We start from the raw sequence: 20,037 nt of genomic DNA on the forward strand, positions 1-20,037 counted from the left end.
GTTTAAAATTGTCGAATTGGAAGTACAGCACAAAATACATTCTAACAGATACGAATGCTGATAGGAGCTGTGTATGCACCCTATTAATCATTTTGGGCGGTTGGAGAAGGGGAAATATTGGGAATATTGACTGTAAATCAAGAATATCTGAATGTATATACAGTATCCAAAATTTACAGATTGTTGATTGTAACCTCCCTCAGCTATATTTGCATTGGCTTGCATTGCCAAGAACTAAACTACCACATGGCTTCCCGCAAGCACTAAAATGCGCCAATGGAACTGCTAAAATTAGGAAATTGAGAAGGAAAATGAAGGGAAAAGATAACTAGAGCTAACTGTCAAAATTGTCAATGAGCTTTTTTTTTTTTTTTCCCCCTTTCTTTTTTGATAATTCAATGAGCTGCGACTTGAAGAATATACACTGTGCCTGCATGCTCGACGCATCCTCTACTCCCAAAATCTCGAGAGATCATGTAATCTTGTGATTGATTCAGCCGTTTAGCTTCGCCAAAAATTGGTTTAGATCGTACTCTTCGGTATACTGTGAATGGTCCCAGAGCTCTTCCAGTCCACCAAGAATGGCCTTTAGTCCCTTTCCCTTGACCGGTAATTTTGTATCCATGTCTGATTGCGTCGAAGATTTTGACATTCTTCCACCCTGAATAACAAACAGACACACAATGTCAAACATAAAATGGTCTAGATGTCATGGAAGTTTGCTAGAAGCCAAAGCTCAATATACTTCCACCGAAAGCAAGGATTTATGGAATGCCACGCAAATACCTTTTTGCCGTCTGCGGAAGTAAACAGATCCAGTAACTGATCTGTGTTCATTGTATTCATGCTTGCATTGTCTGCGTTTATGATGGCATTAGCTATTGAAACTTTGAACTTCTGGAGACTCATAACTTTCTCCTCCAAGGTGCCTCGCATGATAAGACGATGTACATTAACAACTTTGCGCTGACCTAACCTGTGCGCTCTGTCCATGGCCTGCAAATGTGGCAAAAGATGATGTTTTTTGAAATGTGAAATCTGTTTCAACAATGGAACATGCAGAATTTGTCGTCTGCAACAAAATCTATAATATGTACACTTCAAGCAATGATGATAATAAAACTTCAATTTAGGTCACTGGGAGTGCTTGTCTCTTCCTTTTCCTCCGGCATCTCCGTAACATATATTTAAGTGTGTATAGAAAAGAGATTCGGGGTTGATGTGGTAAGTAACACTAGTTTCTGCGCACGGGGAGTAGGAACTTGGATCAGTGGGTGCAAGAATGGGGATATTAATGGTACCACAGAGGAGGGTGGTGGAGGAAGCTCAGACAGCAGCAGTAAGCAGCGTGATGAGAAACAAGGTGAAGTTAGGGGTGCAGAACAAAGAAAAAAAAAAACAGTCCGAGTGTTAAAAGAGTATATTTGGTCATTGATGTTTAATATTTTCTAAATACTGCAATCCATCCAGAAACACCTAGCATTTGATTGTTGGATAGGTAGTTAAAGGATAAGAAATTAAGTATTACTTTGCATGAGAAGAAATCTTCTCTTTGGAATCCAAAATTTTAAATGAGTCAGGAGAAGCCATGAAAAAAGAAAGATTGCATCCGCACCTGATGATCTCTCATGGGATTCCAGTCATGCTCCATAAAAACAAGGGTATCAGCGGATGTCAAGTTTAAACCAAGCCCACCAACTGCGCAAGCAATTATGAGGTTCAGGTCACAGAAAGTTCCTCTATCCTGTTAGTTTGACAAGTGTTAATAAAAAATAGTACCATGTGTTGTGAGCAGCAGAGCATCAATTGTAGGGTCTGAGTTGAAAGCTTTAACAATTTCAAAGCGCTTTTCAGGTTCAACTGAGCCATCCAACCGCAAATATGTAACACTGCTTCAGAAGAATCATGAAACAATTAAATCATTTCATGCAAATACACACGGAATTTTACGAGAAATTCCACGCAAAAATACAATTATAAGAAACAAACGGAAGGATATGTACATTATTAAAACACACACAAACACACGAACACCAGAAAGCAGAGGACTTAACACAAACACCAAGTCACTTTCCATTCAAAATTTTGAGAAATAAAATATATATATATATATATAGCGAAGAGGCTACTCACTTTTTCATATGAGCTTGAAACAAGTCTTTTTCAATAATGTCCAGGAGGGCCTGCATAAGAAATTATAATTATAAACGACAGGACGATAGACAGGAGAAGAAGATATTTACAAAAAAAACAGCAGCCCTTACTTTATGTTGTGCAAATATCAGAACTCTGTGCTGTCCGACAGTAATAGTGCCTTCAGAACTAGATGCATCCACACCTATTCCACACTCTTCCATTATCTCCTGAAGAGCAACAAGTTTAGGCGAATGATGTATTTTATGAAGCTCTGAAGCGATATCGGAATTTGCAGGAACAACTTCTGACAGCATAGGTAAGAGTGAGTCCGGAATTTTTTCACCAACAACAAGTAATGGATGACTACAAAGTTTCAACAAGTATTGAAGTGCCTGCAACCAGGTAGAGAAGAAAATCAGCAAAAATGACAATTAGATTGATTATATAATGTTCTCACACACCTGGAAAACATGCGAAGATGCTTTGGGAGGCCCTCCTGCATCGTCATTTAACTTGACCATAGTTGAGATCTCTTGCTTTACGTGTGAACCCGAAAACTGTTCATACAATTTCAGCTGTACAGGACTCAAGTCACAATATCTATCCTGAATAATCTTCTCAGGTAGATCAGACAAAACTTCATCTTTTGTACGTCGTAGAAGGAAAGGCATGACCTATCCGAGGATAATCTTATCAGCCCGAATGGATCAAAAATGCATAAAGAAAAACTACAAAACTTATGAGATAGTTGCAATTATGAAACGGATTTAAGACAAAAATGAGCACCTGCTTGTGCAATGCTTCCATGGCTAGTACCCCTGCTTCAGCATCTTTTGCTGAACATTTAGGATCCCTAGCTGCTAACAAAGGTTTGCCGTAAGTGGCTTGAAACTGTTGAAGCATCAAATGACAGTTATTAGATTCATGACTAACAGACACGTAAAATGTGGCTCATAGGGAGATCCAACCAAAGACTGACAAAACTGTGGTGACCTTCGCATATCATCATCATAGAAAAGGAAATCTAACCAATCAGTCTTCTGAAATTAGATTAAGAAGGAAAAAAAAAAAAAAAGGAGGAAATCATGCAAGAGTAGTGTAAAAACTCACAATAGATATGAAGTGGCAATTCCATTTACTACAGTGTATTGTAGTTAATACTGTTAGTGTATAGCTAACTGAGTCTCCACAATTTATGAGATAAAGATCACAAGATTTAGCTCAGCCCAGGAGGCCTAATCATAGATCTGTACCTTTTTTAAAAAGATTCTGTTTCTATCATCTGATAAAATATAACTCTGGAATTACACTTTCAATACAAGGGCGAGGCTCATTTCAATAACCATGGATCTGGAGCAGAATCTTACACTGCGCCACTTTTTATCTCGGTGAAATGAGTCAGAATCATAGAATTAAAGCACCATTCCAATATTCTATATGCATGTATCACCTTAAAATCAGTGAGAGTTTATAGAATCTTTTAGCTCTGCTGCCAGTATCTGATTAAGATGCATGCCTGGCATACCTCATTTATCACATATACTTACTTTTCATCTTTCAGTGGATTGCTAATTCATCCGCCACTTAAATAGTAGATGTATTGTCTAAGAGGAATAGTATGATTTGCAAGGATAAGCATACTGGATGTCATGCTTCCACATATAATTCGCTGTGATTGGATTCAAAAATCCAAAATTGATGATGAATTCATTTACATCACTAAGAGAGTACGAAAACATCACACATTATTTTCCATGCAAAACTCAGTTATATTCCTGATGCCATGCAAACATAGAGACCATTCCAGTATACCCTTCCTTGAATTTAATGACCATAGATGATTACATAGTGTATTATAAATTAATTTCAAAATTTTTAGAGCTGTAACGAAATAGTGTTAGCCAAGAAAGATTTGATATAATAAAGCAGTGTCAGTGAATAAATGTTTATAATGGATAAGCACAAACAAGAAACAACGTCTAGATGACATACCTGTCTTTCTGTTCCAAGAAAGCCTGGCATAAGGAAGTCAAAAAGAGACCACAGATCCAACACATTGTTCTGCAATTAGAAGCAAGGTTTTGTCAGCAAACAAGCATAAATTTATATTTGCAACTAGAAGCTCAATTTGATGACAAACCTGGATTGGTGTTCCACTCAATATGAGGCGGTGCTTGGCTTTAAGTTGCTTCACAGCACTCGTGACTTTGGACTTTGAGTTTTTTATGATATGTCCTTCATCTAGGATACAGTAATTCCAAAAAAGCTGTTTGAGATAATCAATATCTTTACGGACAACATCGTACGATGTAACGATTGCATTGTGCTTGTTAAACTGTGATCTCAAAGAAGAGCGCTCTTGAGCAGAACCAATGTATTGAACCGTTGTTAAAAGAGAAGGATCGATGAACTTCTCTATCTCGTAGACCCAGTGTCCAACAAGGGTTGACGGACATATAATTAAGGAAGGTGGCAAGTCTTCGCCTTTATTTGCAGCAATGTGCTCTGCTATATCAGATGCCACAATTGATGACGCTTGAAGGGTCTTACCAAGGCCCATATCATCACATAAGATGCCATGAAGGTTAAACCGCTTTAAAAATGCTAGCCAGTTTATACCTTCCTGTTGATACCTGAAAGTAAAAAAGAAATCAGAAGATCATCTGAAGACATGGTGCAAGCTCAGATAACACCCACTTGATGAATAAGTGGAAAAAAACAGCTGGCACTTGATGAATAGGGATAAAGCTTTGTCCTTTGTCCAATTCTAGTGGTGCACGCCACACTCAGGGAAAATGAAGAAATGGAACCAGTCGCTATGCATAAATAGAGCAATTTACTTGATTCCTCAGACTATTACTTTAAAACCAACCAAGTAGATAATGAAAGATGGAGTTACCTCCTCAGAGTCACCTTGAGTTCAAAGGCGAGTTTGTAATCATCAATGTGAGAATTGTCAACTAGTTGCTCCAAAAATTGTGCATCTTCTTTATTTCTAGACAAACGGTCAGTCAGGCCAACAGGTGGAGGGATACCTCGTGCTAGTGGAAGAAGAGGCACCAGAGCAGCAAAACTATGTGTGACACTCTGTCTGACAGAATGATCACAGTCACTCATGCACCTCAAAAGAGGAACTACCAACAAAGGAGCATATGGGACAAGTTCCAAACCCAATCCCTGTACAAGCAGGCTAACAAGCATGCCTGCTCCTTGTCTGGCATGTACAGATGTCATATCACCTAACATAGGTACAACATTCTCAATAAGAGCTCCCATAACATCCAAAGTCATTGACTTGGCCATTGCCGTGATACATCTTGATGCCGATAATCTTACAGCAATATGAGAATGTCTAACACATCCGAAAATACATGGCAGAAGAGTGAGCAGTTTCGGCCTCAGTGTAGCCTCCAGAAAAGGAGCAATTGAACGTACCACCTACGATAACAAAGAAAGGAACAACGAAGAGAAGAAAATCAAAAGACCGAAGTAAAAAGCATTGAAAGGTCTCCAATTGAGGATCGATTCATCTTTTTTCTGGCAAAATTGGAAACAATGCTTGTTAATTCTTAAAATAAAATCAAAACAAACATGACTAAGTGAATCTTCATTTCAACAAGATCTTCATGTTAGTCCAGATACATGAGGATTCACCAACACGAGATCCTCAGTGGATCTCTATGGATTGAGTCTGGAAGCACATCAAAACCTTGTGCTCATGTTGATTTTTTTTATTTCTTTTTTTGGCTTTTAAATCTAAATCCTTTGCCAACAGCAACAAGGGGAAAAAAGTTTCCATATTAACAATATTTAAATGAGAAATATAATTTTATTCTATACATGATATTCTATGAGGAGTAAAATTAATGGTGGAGAAGTCTATCATCCTTACTTGAATATTGTTTATCAAAATTTGAGGATCGGTAATCGAATCAATAGATTGATCAATCAGCTTCTCATCTTCTGGGGTTAGACCTTCAAGATTACAAGGCTTAAGAACCTCAACAAGGCAATGCCAGATCTTAGGAAGTCTGTCAAACAAAGAACCACCAAACTTCATGCATAAGTATTTCAGTGCAAGTTCAGACCCACGTCTGCTAATGAAACCTTCAACCTTTGATCGGTCTTCACCAGCAGAGAACATATTAACTTTTGATTTTTGTCGACTGCTGCTACTTCCAAAGGATAGAAGATCTTGATCCTCAATTATCTCAACAGAACTTAGGGCTCCAGCCTGGGGTGTTTCACGAGGATCCATGCATACAAGACTGCAAAGGTTCTTGATAAGCTTGTCATTGGGACCTGGTTTGCGTTCAATGCAGTGATGGATGAGCTCTGCCAGAGCTTCAGCAGCCTTATTTTGTAGTATTTCCTCCTACAGGCAAGATGAACCACAATTTTAGAGTGAATTCAGGTGTTTAAGAAAAAAACATACATAGTACCTGTTCTCTTTTAATGGAGGACATTAGAGGCAAAATAATTGGGTTGAGTTTTGCTGGAAGCTCTGACATCCAAACAACTGCAGCTGCTAATAAAGCTGACACAGTAAGATGCAGATTATTCTGAAACCAAAAAGGGAAAATGAATGAAATGTTAGAAAATCTCTGGAAGCATTCAATAGACAGAAAAATTGACATAATGGATAAAAACTCCTGCGCATTCAGAGAAATAAGAAGCTCTATATGACAAGACAGATTCTGAGTCTTGCCTAGTTAATATAGTTCTATGTTGCAGTTTAAGTACCTGAACACATTTCAGATACCCAGCAGTCGTCAAAAGCTTTTGTTTTAAAGACTCTAATTCCTCAAATAAGTTCCTTCCATCAGATTCTGGCCCAGAGTTACCATTACCCATAAATGCGAGGTGTGATGCAAAATTCACAGCTTCATCCACTGTCAAATTTTCTATATCCACTTTGACAGATGACAAGAGATCATTGTACATGCCAGATGCCTCTGTAGCATTATACAACTGGTTGGCCTCATTTCGCATCTTACTATATGTTCTTGAGAGTTCAGCATAAGGTAGATGTGAATCTTTGGTAGGAACCGCAGGGTTGCTGCAAGCTAACAGATCTAACAAACACAGCCTAAATTTACTTGAAATGCCAGCAACAGCTTCATCAGACTTTGGAAACTGCCTCAATTCTTTAAACCAAGATATAAGAACCATCGAAACCACCTGATATAATCAACAAGCAAAACAAGTCAGCCACATATCATTCCACCATACTTCACACAAGAATATCCCCAGATATTAAAAGTAATTAATAATAGGAACATATGGAAGCACTTCATTCATTCTCTCTCGTCCAAATTTACCTGCCGCTGAACTCCGGACAAAGAAGTCAATCCCTTCCACAACGGCTCAACAACATACTGCAACGGTGATCCATTTAACTTAGAGGCCAGCACACCAAGAGCTGTTGCTGTAACTACTCTTGTATAAGTTACTGATATATCCAAATCAGCACCAACAACAATCTTCATGGAATTTGCAGAAGCATCTCCATTTTGCTCAGCTAACATGCTTTCCACAGATTCTAAGGCCTTATTCTTGTAGTTTTCATTTTCCAGCTTAACTGCTTTCATTTTAGCTGCAGCTTTGAAATGACTTTTACGAGGCAGAGCTACAGGCCAAAACATTTTTGTAGCATCCAATGGAGAGCCATATGGAGTAGTAGCAAGCTCAATCCACGAAGAGAAATATAACTTTGCAGCATTTTCTAAGTCCTGCACCTGGCACTGCTCAATGGGAGTACAGAAACAGGAAACTTATAAGAAAGCTCTGCAAAGCCTCATTAACTTTATCAATATCTAACAAAATGACAACCATATCACACCATCAAATGAGTATTTTAACATGCTATAGAAAAACTCAATACAGATGATCTATAAAACTAGTTATTTACACTAGATGAGCAGAACAAGATATGATGCTGGAGAGATATTCATGTTGCTAGAGCTAAAGTATAGAAGAACAGCAGCATACGCAGAACGGCAGGTCTTACAGAGGCATAAGTGACGATCGACATGATTAACCACTATGCACATTAATATGAGAAACAAAATAGAAAAGCTAGTCCCTCATCTAGCACCTAACACCATTGCCTAGCAATCAGCATATCAACTTGCATACACAGGTATGCAACATCTTGAGGTAAGCTAAGTCAAGGCTGATAAAAGACCAAAAAGATCATGCAAGTAAACTTTCAAGTTTAAATGAGAATAAAATAAAGCTCTGAAGTATGCAAGGGCCAAAAGATAGATTCAATACTGTTTTGAGATCCGCAAGAGTAAATATGGAATTGAAGACTTTCAACTGGGCAAATTAATTGCCAAGAACATTGATCAGAAAAATGATACTCTACCCAATAGAAAGCAACAGGACCACCTCTACCATCTAGCAATATATGTACTGCGTATGATAGAGAGCAATACAGAAGATATTATCACTATGTTTGTTTTCATTTTCAAATTATTTTTAAGATAAGTTAAAACATATTCAATGTTTGTCACTATTTAAAAACACCTAAATTTACTGTTTTAGCATAAATACATACATATATACACACACATATACATAAATATATATAAAAAAGACATGATTTGACAATGAATAGTAATTTTTATTTCCCCAAACACAACATTAAACATATGATACTTATTTTAAATTATCTCCAAAAACAAATCCAAACATACATACTATCTCCAATACACACTTATTTATCTTTGCTTTTCTTTCTCTATCTCCATAAAACACAACAAAACACTCAAAAAATAAATCCAAACATTATGTATGTGTTTCTGAAACCAAGAATCCTAAAGGATGGAGGATGTGCAAAGATAGTACAGATGCACATGTCACAAATTCTAACACAAAGAGAAAGTGATATAGGTAGAAGAAAAGGGCGAAATACCAGCAGCGTAACAATAAGATATTCGGGGTGTTTGCAAAAGCTCAAGTGCTTTTCAGATTAGTTCTTCAATTAAGCTGGTATGAGTTATTTACGCAGCTTAAGACACTTTTGTAAATAAGTCGAACTTCTTTTATGTTGTGCTAACTACACAACCTTTTTCCTACTTATAACTATTACTTCCATTCTCAACTTTTACATCTTAATCACTTATCCCCCCTTTTTTTAAACTACGCACTTCTGAAAAGCAAACACCCCCATTAGGTGAAATGGGCAGAGTTGACAACAATAAAATCTGGCAGATAGCAGTTAGAAGTAAAATATTCTTTTATTATGAGTAAGGAAGAGATTGTCGTCAAGGCAATAGACTGTGTGGTTAATTGACCATCAGAAAGGATGAGCTAGTTGATGCTCAATCTGTAACTTCACCAAGCCCACATCAAGTATAATAGCAAGTGACTAATAAATTCAGTTTGCAGCATCAGCTTTAACGGTTTGAACCAATATACTATTGGAAGATTTTGTTTCAGGCAATTTTAGCCTGGAAATCCAGCATCTTAAGAGTTAAAAAGGTCAAGATGGAGAAAAACACAAGTCAAAATATATTAAAGGGTAAATAACAACCACCTCCCCTAAGGTTTTGGCATAATTACAAATAACTCCTCGTTATACCCCCTGATATTAACGTCGTCTAATAATAAGCTCATTCAATCAGCTTCCTTTAGGTTTCCATCCAATTTGTGTTGAACTGACAAAATGCCATTTTGCATTATAAATTAAATTTTTATATATTTTTTAGAATTTTTTAACATACTTTTATGAACTAATATTCCCTATGGAATATTTATTTACCCACCCTAATTTTTTCATATTTTTTCAAATATTTTTCTTATTTTTTAAAAATTTCAGCAAGGGTAAAATAGTAATATCCACTTCACCTCTAGGGGCTACATAATTATTTTCTATTTGAGGGGGGTATTTGTAATTTTTCAAACAATGAGAGGGTACTCGTAATTATGCCAAACCTCAGGAAGGTTTTACCCTATATTAGATTGAGACGCAAGAGAAATCACTATTTTGGAGAATATTCAGAATTTATTTAGAGTTGATAGACCAAAACGTTTCAAGGATATAAGCAAGGAAAAAACAAAAGCCACTTTAGACCAAGAATCCTACATTGTTGAAATTTGTCATTGCAATATTTGTTGATTCTATGTATTAAATTATCACAATAATCCTTCGTTACATTATGATATTATGTTGTTACTTCCAACAATTTTGAACAAAATTTATATTTATTCGAAACACTGCCTCAGAGGTCAATCCTTTTCCTTCTTTCTATGATGGGGGAACAGGACACCCCTTGGTGGAATTAACAGCAATGACAAAAAAAATCAAATTGGGCACCTGGCATCTAATGACGGGGAACCAGGGTGACACTATTAGAAAAATGAAAACAACATATTAAGACAATTAAAGGCACAACTAGGGCAGAAGAAAGAAAAGTACGAACATTTTTAAATGCATAACAGAAGAATAGAAAATCGGGATTCATGATTCATTGTGCTGCAAACTGATTTGATTAATTTAACTAACGATTAGGCTGTCTCGCTATGTAGATGTGCATGAATAAGGGACAGGACATCTCTCTCCTTTTTGAGGTGCTCAAGACAAGCTTAGATCATGGAGACATAATGCCAAGCCAGACAGGCGGACGCTTTCCCCATATATAAAACCTTGCAGAGTCCTTTGCATTTCTATAAATTTACTAAACCTACTTGATCCTAATCCACAAAGCGCCATGATTTCAGCTACTAATATAAAAAACTCAGTTGATGAAAACTTCAAAATTCCATAATAGTCCCCATCATTAAAAATAAGTTGAAAGAGAAGTAATGAAATTATCATAATTGCAGTGAAACCCACATTTTAACTGCAGGATGCTTACTTTGAGTAACAGATTCCAAACCCTCTCTGAGCACTGCAGAATCTCCTCATTCGATTCAAGCAACAAGTTCTGGAAAACAATCCTCAGGGTGTCACCAACTATAAAAGAAGGCCAAAATGAGCTGCACTCATCAGTGTTGCTCCTTCTATAACCAGCTTCAAGCAAACGTTCCTGTCCATATCCACATTCAATTTTATTTTAGCCAAACATTTTATCAAATAAAAAAAGTAAATGAACTATATCATCCTACAAAAAGTAGCACACAATTAGAAATAATCTAAAAGATGGATTAACAAATTGAAAAAGGAGTAGATACAGTCATGTTAAGCACAAGATGGAAAGCCGAAGATAGGTAAATATACTACCAAGGTGCGAATTGCTGATAAACGGACTGATGTGATACTATGTCTCATAAAGGGCCATAATCTTGGTGCCAGTGTTGATAGCATATAGGGGTTTTCCAGAGAACTCATTCCTTCTTCAAGATCATCCGACTGACCAATTTCATTAAGGTCAAGCTCCGGTTTCTCTGTGGAGCCAAAGGTACCAAAAGTCTTTGGAATCATCTGCTCCTGGGAATAGATTTCTGCTAACAGATTCATTACACTGCAACACCATTAAACAAAAACAAAGTTTGAGAAATCTCCATACCGAGAACGAAGATAAATACTTCAAGTAAAACTATTTTTTCTTTCATCACATGCTTGGACTGGGGCTTTATTGAGAAATAATGGAAGTAGAAAATGAGTGGTCACAGGAAAAAATGCTAGGACCTCAAGGCCAAAAAAATTCCCCATGAATACAAGTAGTACAGCAAACACAATATGGAATAAGTTGCTGTCTGTATAAAGAAGATAAGACAAACGAAAAACATAAGTAACACTTTTCGATTAGCAAAATTCGAGTTGCAGCAAACACACTGATACGCATCTGGGGAAATGAGGTGACTACCAACTTTTGTTGAGAGATGAATAAGCCAAATAGGGTTCTAGGGACCACATTCAGATGCGGTCAAATAAAAAGTTATATTGCACACGCTATAAACCTTGGTAACAGCAGAGTATATCACACCATTCTCACAAAATTAGGGTAGTATGGTGAAGAAGCCCTAATAAAGAAGAAGTGGAACAACTTCAGGACCAAATGGTAATCCTATTAGGGATCGAGTTCTAAGTTGAGGTGTTTCGGTCAAGCAATTTATTCATGTAAAGAGTGTCCAAAGAAGCCTTGATAAACATACAGAAGCACCCTAATACAGGAGAGAGGTTAAAATAGTATAAACATTTATTGTCCTGAATCAACAAAAGAGAGAAGGCAAGTCATCTGCAACATGATACAGAAAGCACAGAAATACATTGCCAGCGAAAAGAAGAATCTCAAGCATGATTAGTGAATAAAAAATACCTGCTCGTTGAGGGACTCAAATCATCCAGGTCAAGCAAAATGTCCCAAAGCAACATAATAATAGAATGCAAGATTGAACCCTTGAGAGAAACAATAGCAGCTGAAGTTGGTATCAGGGCCTCTGCCGCAACTGCTCTCACATCATCATCGGGATCTTCAAGCCCAGTTTTACAAGCAGGAAGAACAGGACCAAGTAAATCATGGAGCATCTCCTGTTATCAATTTTAGGTTTTAGTAGCAAGACCAATACAAAGCAACTGCTAAACAATAAAATGCACAAAATATACAAGAGAAGATCAACTCAAGTACGTGCTTGACTGCCTACAACAAAAATACAACATGAACATGCGTCACTGCATTAGCCTGGTTCTAGATAAGTTATGATTTCTTCTCAATTATGGCTATAGATGATGAAACTTTAGTTCTTCTGGGAACATACCTCAAACGTAAAAATGCAACAAATATGGCATGATGGTTCTCTCTATATGTAGTTCATATTCAAAAAATAGCACTCACATGGTTCAGGTTCAATAGAAGCAGTGGCCTATTAGCTGCTCTTTCCTGTTCCTTTGCAAGATTTTTGTTGTTCCCCAGAACAATGCTCTCTGGAACACTTTTATCACCCGTGAACATCACCAACTCCTCTTAGTTGTGTTATTTTAGGAAATAGTTTAGTTGTTCCAAATGGTTAAAGAATAGATTATATATTAAAATCATTATTTATGCCAGACTAAACAGTGCTAAATTTTACTTAATATACTCTTGCTTATTACATACAAGTTTATTAAATTAGCTCCACATCAAACTGTCTCACACCATGTTGAGAGAATGAACAAAACAATTTCATATTGCATTTTGTTACCAACAGTTGGTGAAAATTAATCAAGCCCAGAAAATTGCCAGAGTCCAAATCAGTAGGGAAAACACATCCACAAGCACAGAACTTTACCTGTCGGACGGCAACCAAATATTTGATGCCCAAAAGACTGCCATGACGAATCTCCCATTCTGGTCTACGCTGAACGAAGCAAAGGGATAATTAAAAAAAAAAAAAAAGATGAAGGGAGAGAACAAACAATTAATAGACATGGGTTGAAGAAATGATTCTTTACTTAAATATTTACCTGCATTTGCAACAAAATGTTCAAAGTCTCTTGAACTAATGCCGGATGCATGTACTTGAGAACAGCACCCAAAGCTTGAGCACAGGTTTCCCTTACTGGAGCAACGACCTGATCAGAGACATAGTCTCCAAACCTGCAAAGAGAGAAATTCATGACTTAGATCTTCCAACCTCCAGAGCGATTCAATTTTCATCTGAGGTATTGCACATATCTTAAGAGTGACACCATAAAGTCTATGCTGGGAGTCAACTGAAAAACACTGATCTGTAATAAACGCAAACCAATAACAAAATCAAAATTAATGAAAAACAGTACAGAGCAAGACACTGTCATCATCCTAGGAGCTACAAAGGCCCCTCTTTTTCCTTCTAGTTTCAATTTTCCTATTCATGGATTGATTATATATCTCTAGAATAGAACTGTGGCTGCTCAGCAATTTATAAAATAAAACATACCTGTCCAGAGTCAAGACACACAAGAAGCGAATTGCACAATCTTGTAGAAATTCACAATTTCGAAGCCAAGAACTCCTCGCATCTTTGACGAAGTTCATGAGTTCAGAGTTTTCAGGAAGAGTTTTCAATATATTCATCTTCTCCAAAGATACATTGCCTTCAGAGTAATCCTTAGCAAATGTAGCATCATTAGTAGAATGATAACCACTGTCAATAATGGATTCAGATTCCAGCTTCACCAAACTAACATCGATTCCTCCATTTGCATGCATAGGAGGGATTTGTGCTCCATCTCCATCAGCTTTTGCACTAATTTCCAGATCTCCGTCTCTGGAGTCACTCACTGGAAATGATGCATCTTCAAATTTTGGCCTCTTTGGAACTGGCTCTGCCTCATCCAGTGAAACTTGTATATTCAAATCGATTTCCCTCTCTCTTTTCACTGCAGATTCATTATCTTTATCTTTCAAGTTAGAAATCAATGCAACAGGGCAGCTGACTTCAGGCATAAGGATTCCCGCATTAGCTCCTTGATAGGTTAATATCTCCCTAAGAGCCATGATACTGCCATGGCGAACTTCCCAAACTGAGAACACATAACCAAAGAACATGCTATCACATATATTACAAAATCAATGTGGTAAAAGTTAAAATAAAATTCAGTTACCAGGGTCAAACATATCAATGAGCAGTTGATCAACAAAACTTTGGAAAGGCCAACCCCCATCTCCATCATTCTCAAAACTCTCATCATCAGAAATGGAATCTGTAACTTGCTGCATTCAAAACTACTTCAGAGGTTTGCATTTCAAGATTCTCATAAGCAAGTCAATACAGGGAAAAAACATGCCAGAAAACTTATGGAAGAAAAGAACATGTAGAGCTACAGGATCTTACAAAGGACAGAACGGTATTTTATATCGACAAGAAAAAAAAAATCAATTAGCTAAAAACATAAACATGAAAAGATAAAAACAATGACTCCAGGTCCAGATGATAATCAGCGGAATCTCATAGGAGAACTAGACGATCATCAGCTCAGAATTCTGGCAGCCATTTAAGAAAATGTAAATTACTTTTATCAGTAAATCATAACTTATTATACAAAATCAGTCCATAAGTTCGGTCATCATATAAAAACAATACTTCATTTTGACTGTAGTGCTCAAATCTGCTTTTTTCCTCTACTCAAAAAATATTAGGCACACAAGATCTGTATTAAATAGCAAGTGCATACTGTTAAATGAGTCTCTATGAAGACTATATGGATATAACATACTGGACTAGATGGATATACCATGAAGTAGTCTTGTGAAGATTTATGAATCACAGAATGCGAAATTCTCACTCATCTCCACACTTGTTGCATTAAATAGTATGTGCTTACTTTCTGTTAATGAATCAATCACTGGGAGGTCGATCCCCTTCAGTTTCTTTTTTTGTTTGTTTGATAAGACATGGTCAGATTTCTTTTCAGCATAATGCTGTCATTAGCAAACAGCACACTCATGTCACCTCCAAACTCAAGAACTAAAATCATGCATGCTCTTGCTAATGACATGTCTCTTCTGGATGGGGCTTCATGGTAGCTTTGGTTCACAATAAAAACTCTAGCCGAGTATACAGACTTGTGAGCCTCATTCAGAACTTTATTCTAGTAGTTTAAATGCAGCTCAAAGGGGACTAATTGACTAAATAGTTCAAATTAATGCGTTCGAAATGGATATGATCACAGGCAGATTGTATTATTACAGGGTGCAGTCTTATACACACAACAAGACATCCTCAGGAGGGAATTTCCCACAAGGAGATCTCACCACCAAAAAGCTATTCACAGAGAGTGAAGCCGCATTGGCAAGATAAACCTTGGCATTGACAATATATAAGTGTAAATGTGTGTGTGTTTGTTTTATGAAAGAAAGAAGCTAGAAGCACACATCCATAAAACAAGCAGCGCTACTCTTGGGAAATGACAATGTCCTTGATGCCGAGAATAAAAGAAATTGGAGGTAGACTGCAACAATCAATATCAGAAAAGAAAATCAATCAAAAATAGGGCCATATCCACCTTATGTGAGGTTGAAGAGTCCATAGAAATGCTCTTTGGTGACACCATATCATGTGATTGCATTCCTTCTGTATCCCCATCTTTCGGCCACCCTTTAGGTTGGTCTTTTGAATTATTTTTTGCCTTTCGTTTTAAGAGATTCAGCTCCCTGGCACTGGGCCTCCTAGATCTAGACGTGGGTACCATGCTTGTCACAAGTTGTTGGATATTGCGTAAAGGATGTGTGGAGAAATACTGAGTCACAATTCCATTCCCGGGGTAATTAATCTTGTGCATAATAAGGTCTTCATCTCTTATCACATCACTGACATCCATGAATTGCTCACACATGTCTAAACCTGCAAATGAGAGTAAGTACTACTATTTTAGCAAATGGCTTTTATATTAACACGATGCATATGGAAACTCAATTAAGTAGACTTTCAATATGCAAACAGCATGGGATGGCTGATGGCATCCATTCCACCATATGTTTCCCTCTTTTGTCAGAAAAGAAGGCAATTTCCACTCTTCAGAGAAAACATTGGAAGTATGAAGAAAAATAAAAGAGAGAACAAATAATGTAGAAAAAGAGATGAAAAGCACATGCTATTATTTAATAAGCTTCAATATGAAAACCATAAAGATGAAAAAACTATACTGATACAACATAAAAAAGTGTCCGAGTGTTTGTCCATATGTTTTTGCAAAATTGTGCTCGGTGTTTTCTTTTTGAAAACAGTGTTCTACATTTGTCCATATGTTTTTTGCAGCAATACTAAGTCCTTAAGTTCCCAGTTATTCTCATAGTAGTAGCTGCAATGTACTTCACGTTGGACTTCGATGGTTATGGTTTTCAATATTAACCCAAAAGAACTAACATATGTGCTCCAATTTGGTATATTCCATAAAGCATCAGTTTCGTTAATTGAACATTAACAAACTGTTAATTTTATATTTTTCAAAAAAAAAAGGATGATACAAACCAATGAGAGTTGGCAAGTTAATATTCCATGGAGTCAACAAGTTCCAAAAAAACATCAGATATTATTTTTCATTTAAGTCAAAATGCCAAAAACCTGACATCTAAACATACTGAATCAGAGGAGACAGTGAACCATAACATTCAATTCTAAACGACCTAGTCAAAGACAAAGAACCAACTATCAGGGATAGAGAAAACAACTGAGCTTTAGATATATTTGTGCCGGACCATAAAATTTAGATATTGTTGCTTGATAGGGACACACCTAATTCGGATGAAAACAGGGGAGCTCATTTATTAGTTAAGTTGATATTGAAAACAAAGTAACACTGACCCAATCGACGCTTAAGATTTTGTTTCTGCCGAGCCAATCGTTCCTTGGGATTCTTACAGTTGTCACTTGCAATATCAAATTCCTGTAATTTTGGCGATGAAAAATCAACTGCTAGCAGAGTTATATACCAACACTTCAATGCATAAAGTAAAGCCACCTCCAACAAATTGGATATTATTAGTCAACATGAGTGGGATCACTCAATGACACACAAATTATCAGAGTATGATTATAAACTTATGGAGCACCAGCAAATATTATTTCAATTTAGTTTTAACCTAATAAGCTATAAAATCAGGCTTCCCAAAATCCATACCAGAAGACAATATAATGACGAACACAAGATGAAAAGCATAATTATTTGAAGCTCTAACCACAACTTTCCCACAAGTTTTAGGAAGTGAACAAACAGATCCATAAGACATACATAAGTAGTATCATCCCAGAGACATAAAACAAACACGCATGGTGTAAATTGGTTGTAGAGAAATCACACCCAATATTTCCACCTCCCAAGCAGAAATGAAAGGAAAGTACCTGACCGCCAGACGCCACCAGAGCCCCAAACTCCAACACCTTGTTTAGGTCAAAACTGCAGAATGCAAAATTTTCATCACAAAAGAGGCAATAGTAGCAACAAAAGTCTGAACTATGTGATCAAGATGACATTCTTTCTAGTGTAAAAGTTGTCATGAAGCAGTATACATAAATATGAAGGACTGAAATCAATAAAAGTAGCTAAAATAAAGAAAACCTTCTGAAAGAAGTCCCTGTTCCAAATTTCGAATGGTGGTTGGGCCAAGGCACTACATCATCAAAGGTGGCACATATACCAGCTTCTAACATCTTCGCCTCAACAGAGCTGGAAAGTTCAGTCAAAGTTGTATGTTTGATATTATCTGCAATAGCCCCAATAGCATGTGCAGCTGCTACTCTTGTGTCCCACTTTTTACTACGTAGATACTGTGACACCTACACTTTCATATGATAAGGGTCAAGCTCATATTTGAAAGTGGAAGCCATAAGAAATCTGAATGGTATTTGCTAAAGGATTTATAGACCAGAACACATAAATAATCAAACAAACAACAGACAAATAAATAACATAACTATAAATCATCTGAGGTGACACTATGTAAATCAGATTACCAAAACTGAGAATATTGAAGTATCTTGTTGCTCAAATCTTAACAATCAATATTACTTTATCGACAAGCCTCAGCAATAAGCATGTCAGTACTTGTTTAAGGTCCAAGTAAATTGTAAAGCAAAAGACTTGCTAAAAACCATGTGGATAGGCAAAAATGACTGGACTGGGTCCTAGCTCCTTCTTTGGATGATGTCCAAAAGGACCAAACCATGATACTAGTAGTGACCAATCCAACCATTAGAAAATGCATCAGGGTTGAAAACATTAAAAAAACAAAAGAATCGGAAATGCAATAGAAAAACCATACCTTACTTAAAAGAGCATTCAGGTCCTGAGGATGTGATTTCGCAATTTCCCCTATCTGCCTTGCTGCAGAAAACCTTGTGGCTTGGGTCGAACCCGCTTAGCATTTGTGAAGGAGAAAAAATATTCATTGAGCGCTAGCAACAATTGAAACTAATGACCAGAAAAACAGGATAATATGGAAAGGGGGGAAAAAAGGAAACAGGTTTCTTATAACCATATACAGGAGCAGCAATCTATATGCCGAAATCAACCTGCAACAAGAGAACTGAGAATAGATCTTCATATTGCATAAATTGAAACCATGAACCATGTCTAGCGCCAGATATGGACATAGCAAATTGTTCTCGCAACAAATTTGATTTAAGAATATACAACTTATCCAAGTTTTATGTTGCATACCATCACAAGCATATCAGGGGCATAAACACAGGAAAGGTAATGTATACATGAATTACTAAGTTACTAATTTCCGAAATACTGGCATAAAAGAGTTATATAGAGGATACTGTCCAACAACGTGAGCAACCGATGGAGCCGCGAGGACTGTTGAGCCATGCTCTAAACCTTAAAAAATTCCACTCAGTTTAATGCTGCCCAAACTCTTGAAAGCAATATATGAGCATCAACTGCCATCCCGGAAAATCTCCCAATAACTGTCATCTCTTGCATGTAACTAATAAATCATGCGACCACAATAAATATATTCCTGCCATTAACAGTAAATAGAATCAAATAAGAAAAAGTTGAAGTCATTGAAAAATTCAAACAATTCACATACAATTCAATCAGAGAATGGCAGAAAAAGGAAAAAAAAATCAAGAAATACGAACAGCAGTATCAATTCAATGGACACAAACAACAAAAGAGAAAAGACCCCACAAAGCCCAAGAACCAAAACCCACTATTCCAATACAAGCATTCTCAAAGAAAAAAGTTATATTTTATCAATGGTACGTTGATTAAACATGTAATGCGGATCCATTTCTGCACCCAGAACTGAACAGTATGTCTGTCAATAGACACAAATATATGCATAAATAGACAGGTAAAGAAACCTAAAATCACCAGAAGAGGATCTTCTCCGGAGAATTCTTCCTTTTCTTCTTCCTTAAAACTATTAATTTTTCTGTGGGTGTGGAGTGTGAGGGGGACGAGGGTTTCGATTTTCGATTCTGATAAACAGGCGATGACGCTCTTTTTATAAATATAATAATAATAATAATAACAAAGAA

General features: G+C 36.7%; 1 protein-coding gene across 2 annotated transcripts; it reads right to left on the reverse strand.

Moving 5' to 3' along the window:
- On the reverse strand, nt 116-19,967 carry LOC105164971 (TATA-binding protein-associated factor BTAF1). Of its 2 annotated transcripts, none has more exons than XM_011083823.2 (29): nt 19,871-19,967; nt 19,312-19,511; nt 18,807-18,901; nt 18,104-18,321; nt 17,887-17,941; nt 17,350-17,431; nt 16,052-16,389; nt 14,651-14,759; nt 13,984-14,569; nt 13,529-13,661; nt 13,354-13,422; nt 12,405-12,616; nt 11,366-11,606; nt 11,001-11,171; nt 7,458-7,880; nt 6,880-7,317; nt 6,579-6,698; nt 6,029-6,511; nt 5,036-5,574; nt 4,277-4,769; nt 4,129-4,197; nt 2,923-3,027; nt 2,598-2,810; nt 2,265-2,528; nt 2,134-2,183; nt 1,780-1,889; nt 1,616-1,698; nt 787-996; nt 116-661 (listed from the first exon to the last, which is right to left on the reverse strand). In XM_011083823.2, exons 2-29 carry the CDS (start codon nt 19,358-19,360, stop codon nt 494-496), a joined length of 6,126 nt encoding a protein of 2,041 aa, XP_011082125.1. In that variant the 5' UTR covers nt 19,361-19,511; nt 19,871-19,967; the 3' UTR covers nt 116-493. The 2 variants fall into 2 exon arrangements, with proteins under 2 accessions (XP_011082125.1, XP_011082126.1); XM_011083824.2 differs by having other exon boundaries at nt 19,861-19,967.

The sequence above is a fragment of the Sesamum indicum genome, linkage group LG6 (assembly GCF_000512975.1).
Source record: "Sesamum indicum cultivar Zhongzhi No. 13 linkage group LG6, S_indicum_v1.0, whole genome shotgun sequence".
Classification (NCBI taxonomy): domain Eukaryota; kingdom Viridiplantae; phylum Streptophyta; class Magnoliopsida; order Lamiales; family Pedaliaceae; genus Sesamum; species Sesamum indicum.

What these genes read in the sequence shown, in the direction of transcription:
- LOC105164971 (XM_011083823.2), bottom strand. Translation starts at nt 19,360, where the DNA reads ATGGCTCAACAGTCCTCGCGGCTCCATCGGTTGCTCACGTTGTTGGAC. An exon ending in TGAATGCTCTTTTAAGTAAG is followed by an intron (nt 18,322 to 18,806) that starts GTATGGTTTTTC and finishes ATGAAAGTGTAG; the next exon opens with GTGTCACAGTATCTACGTAG. An exon ending in TTTTGATAAACAATATTCAA is followed by an intron (nt 5,575 to 6,028) that starts GTAAGGATGATA and finishes TTGTTATCGTAG; the next exon opens with GTGGTACGTTCAATTGCTCC.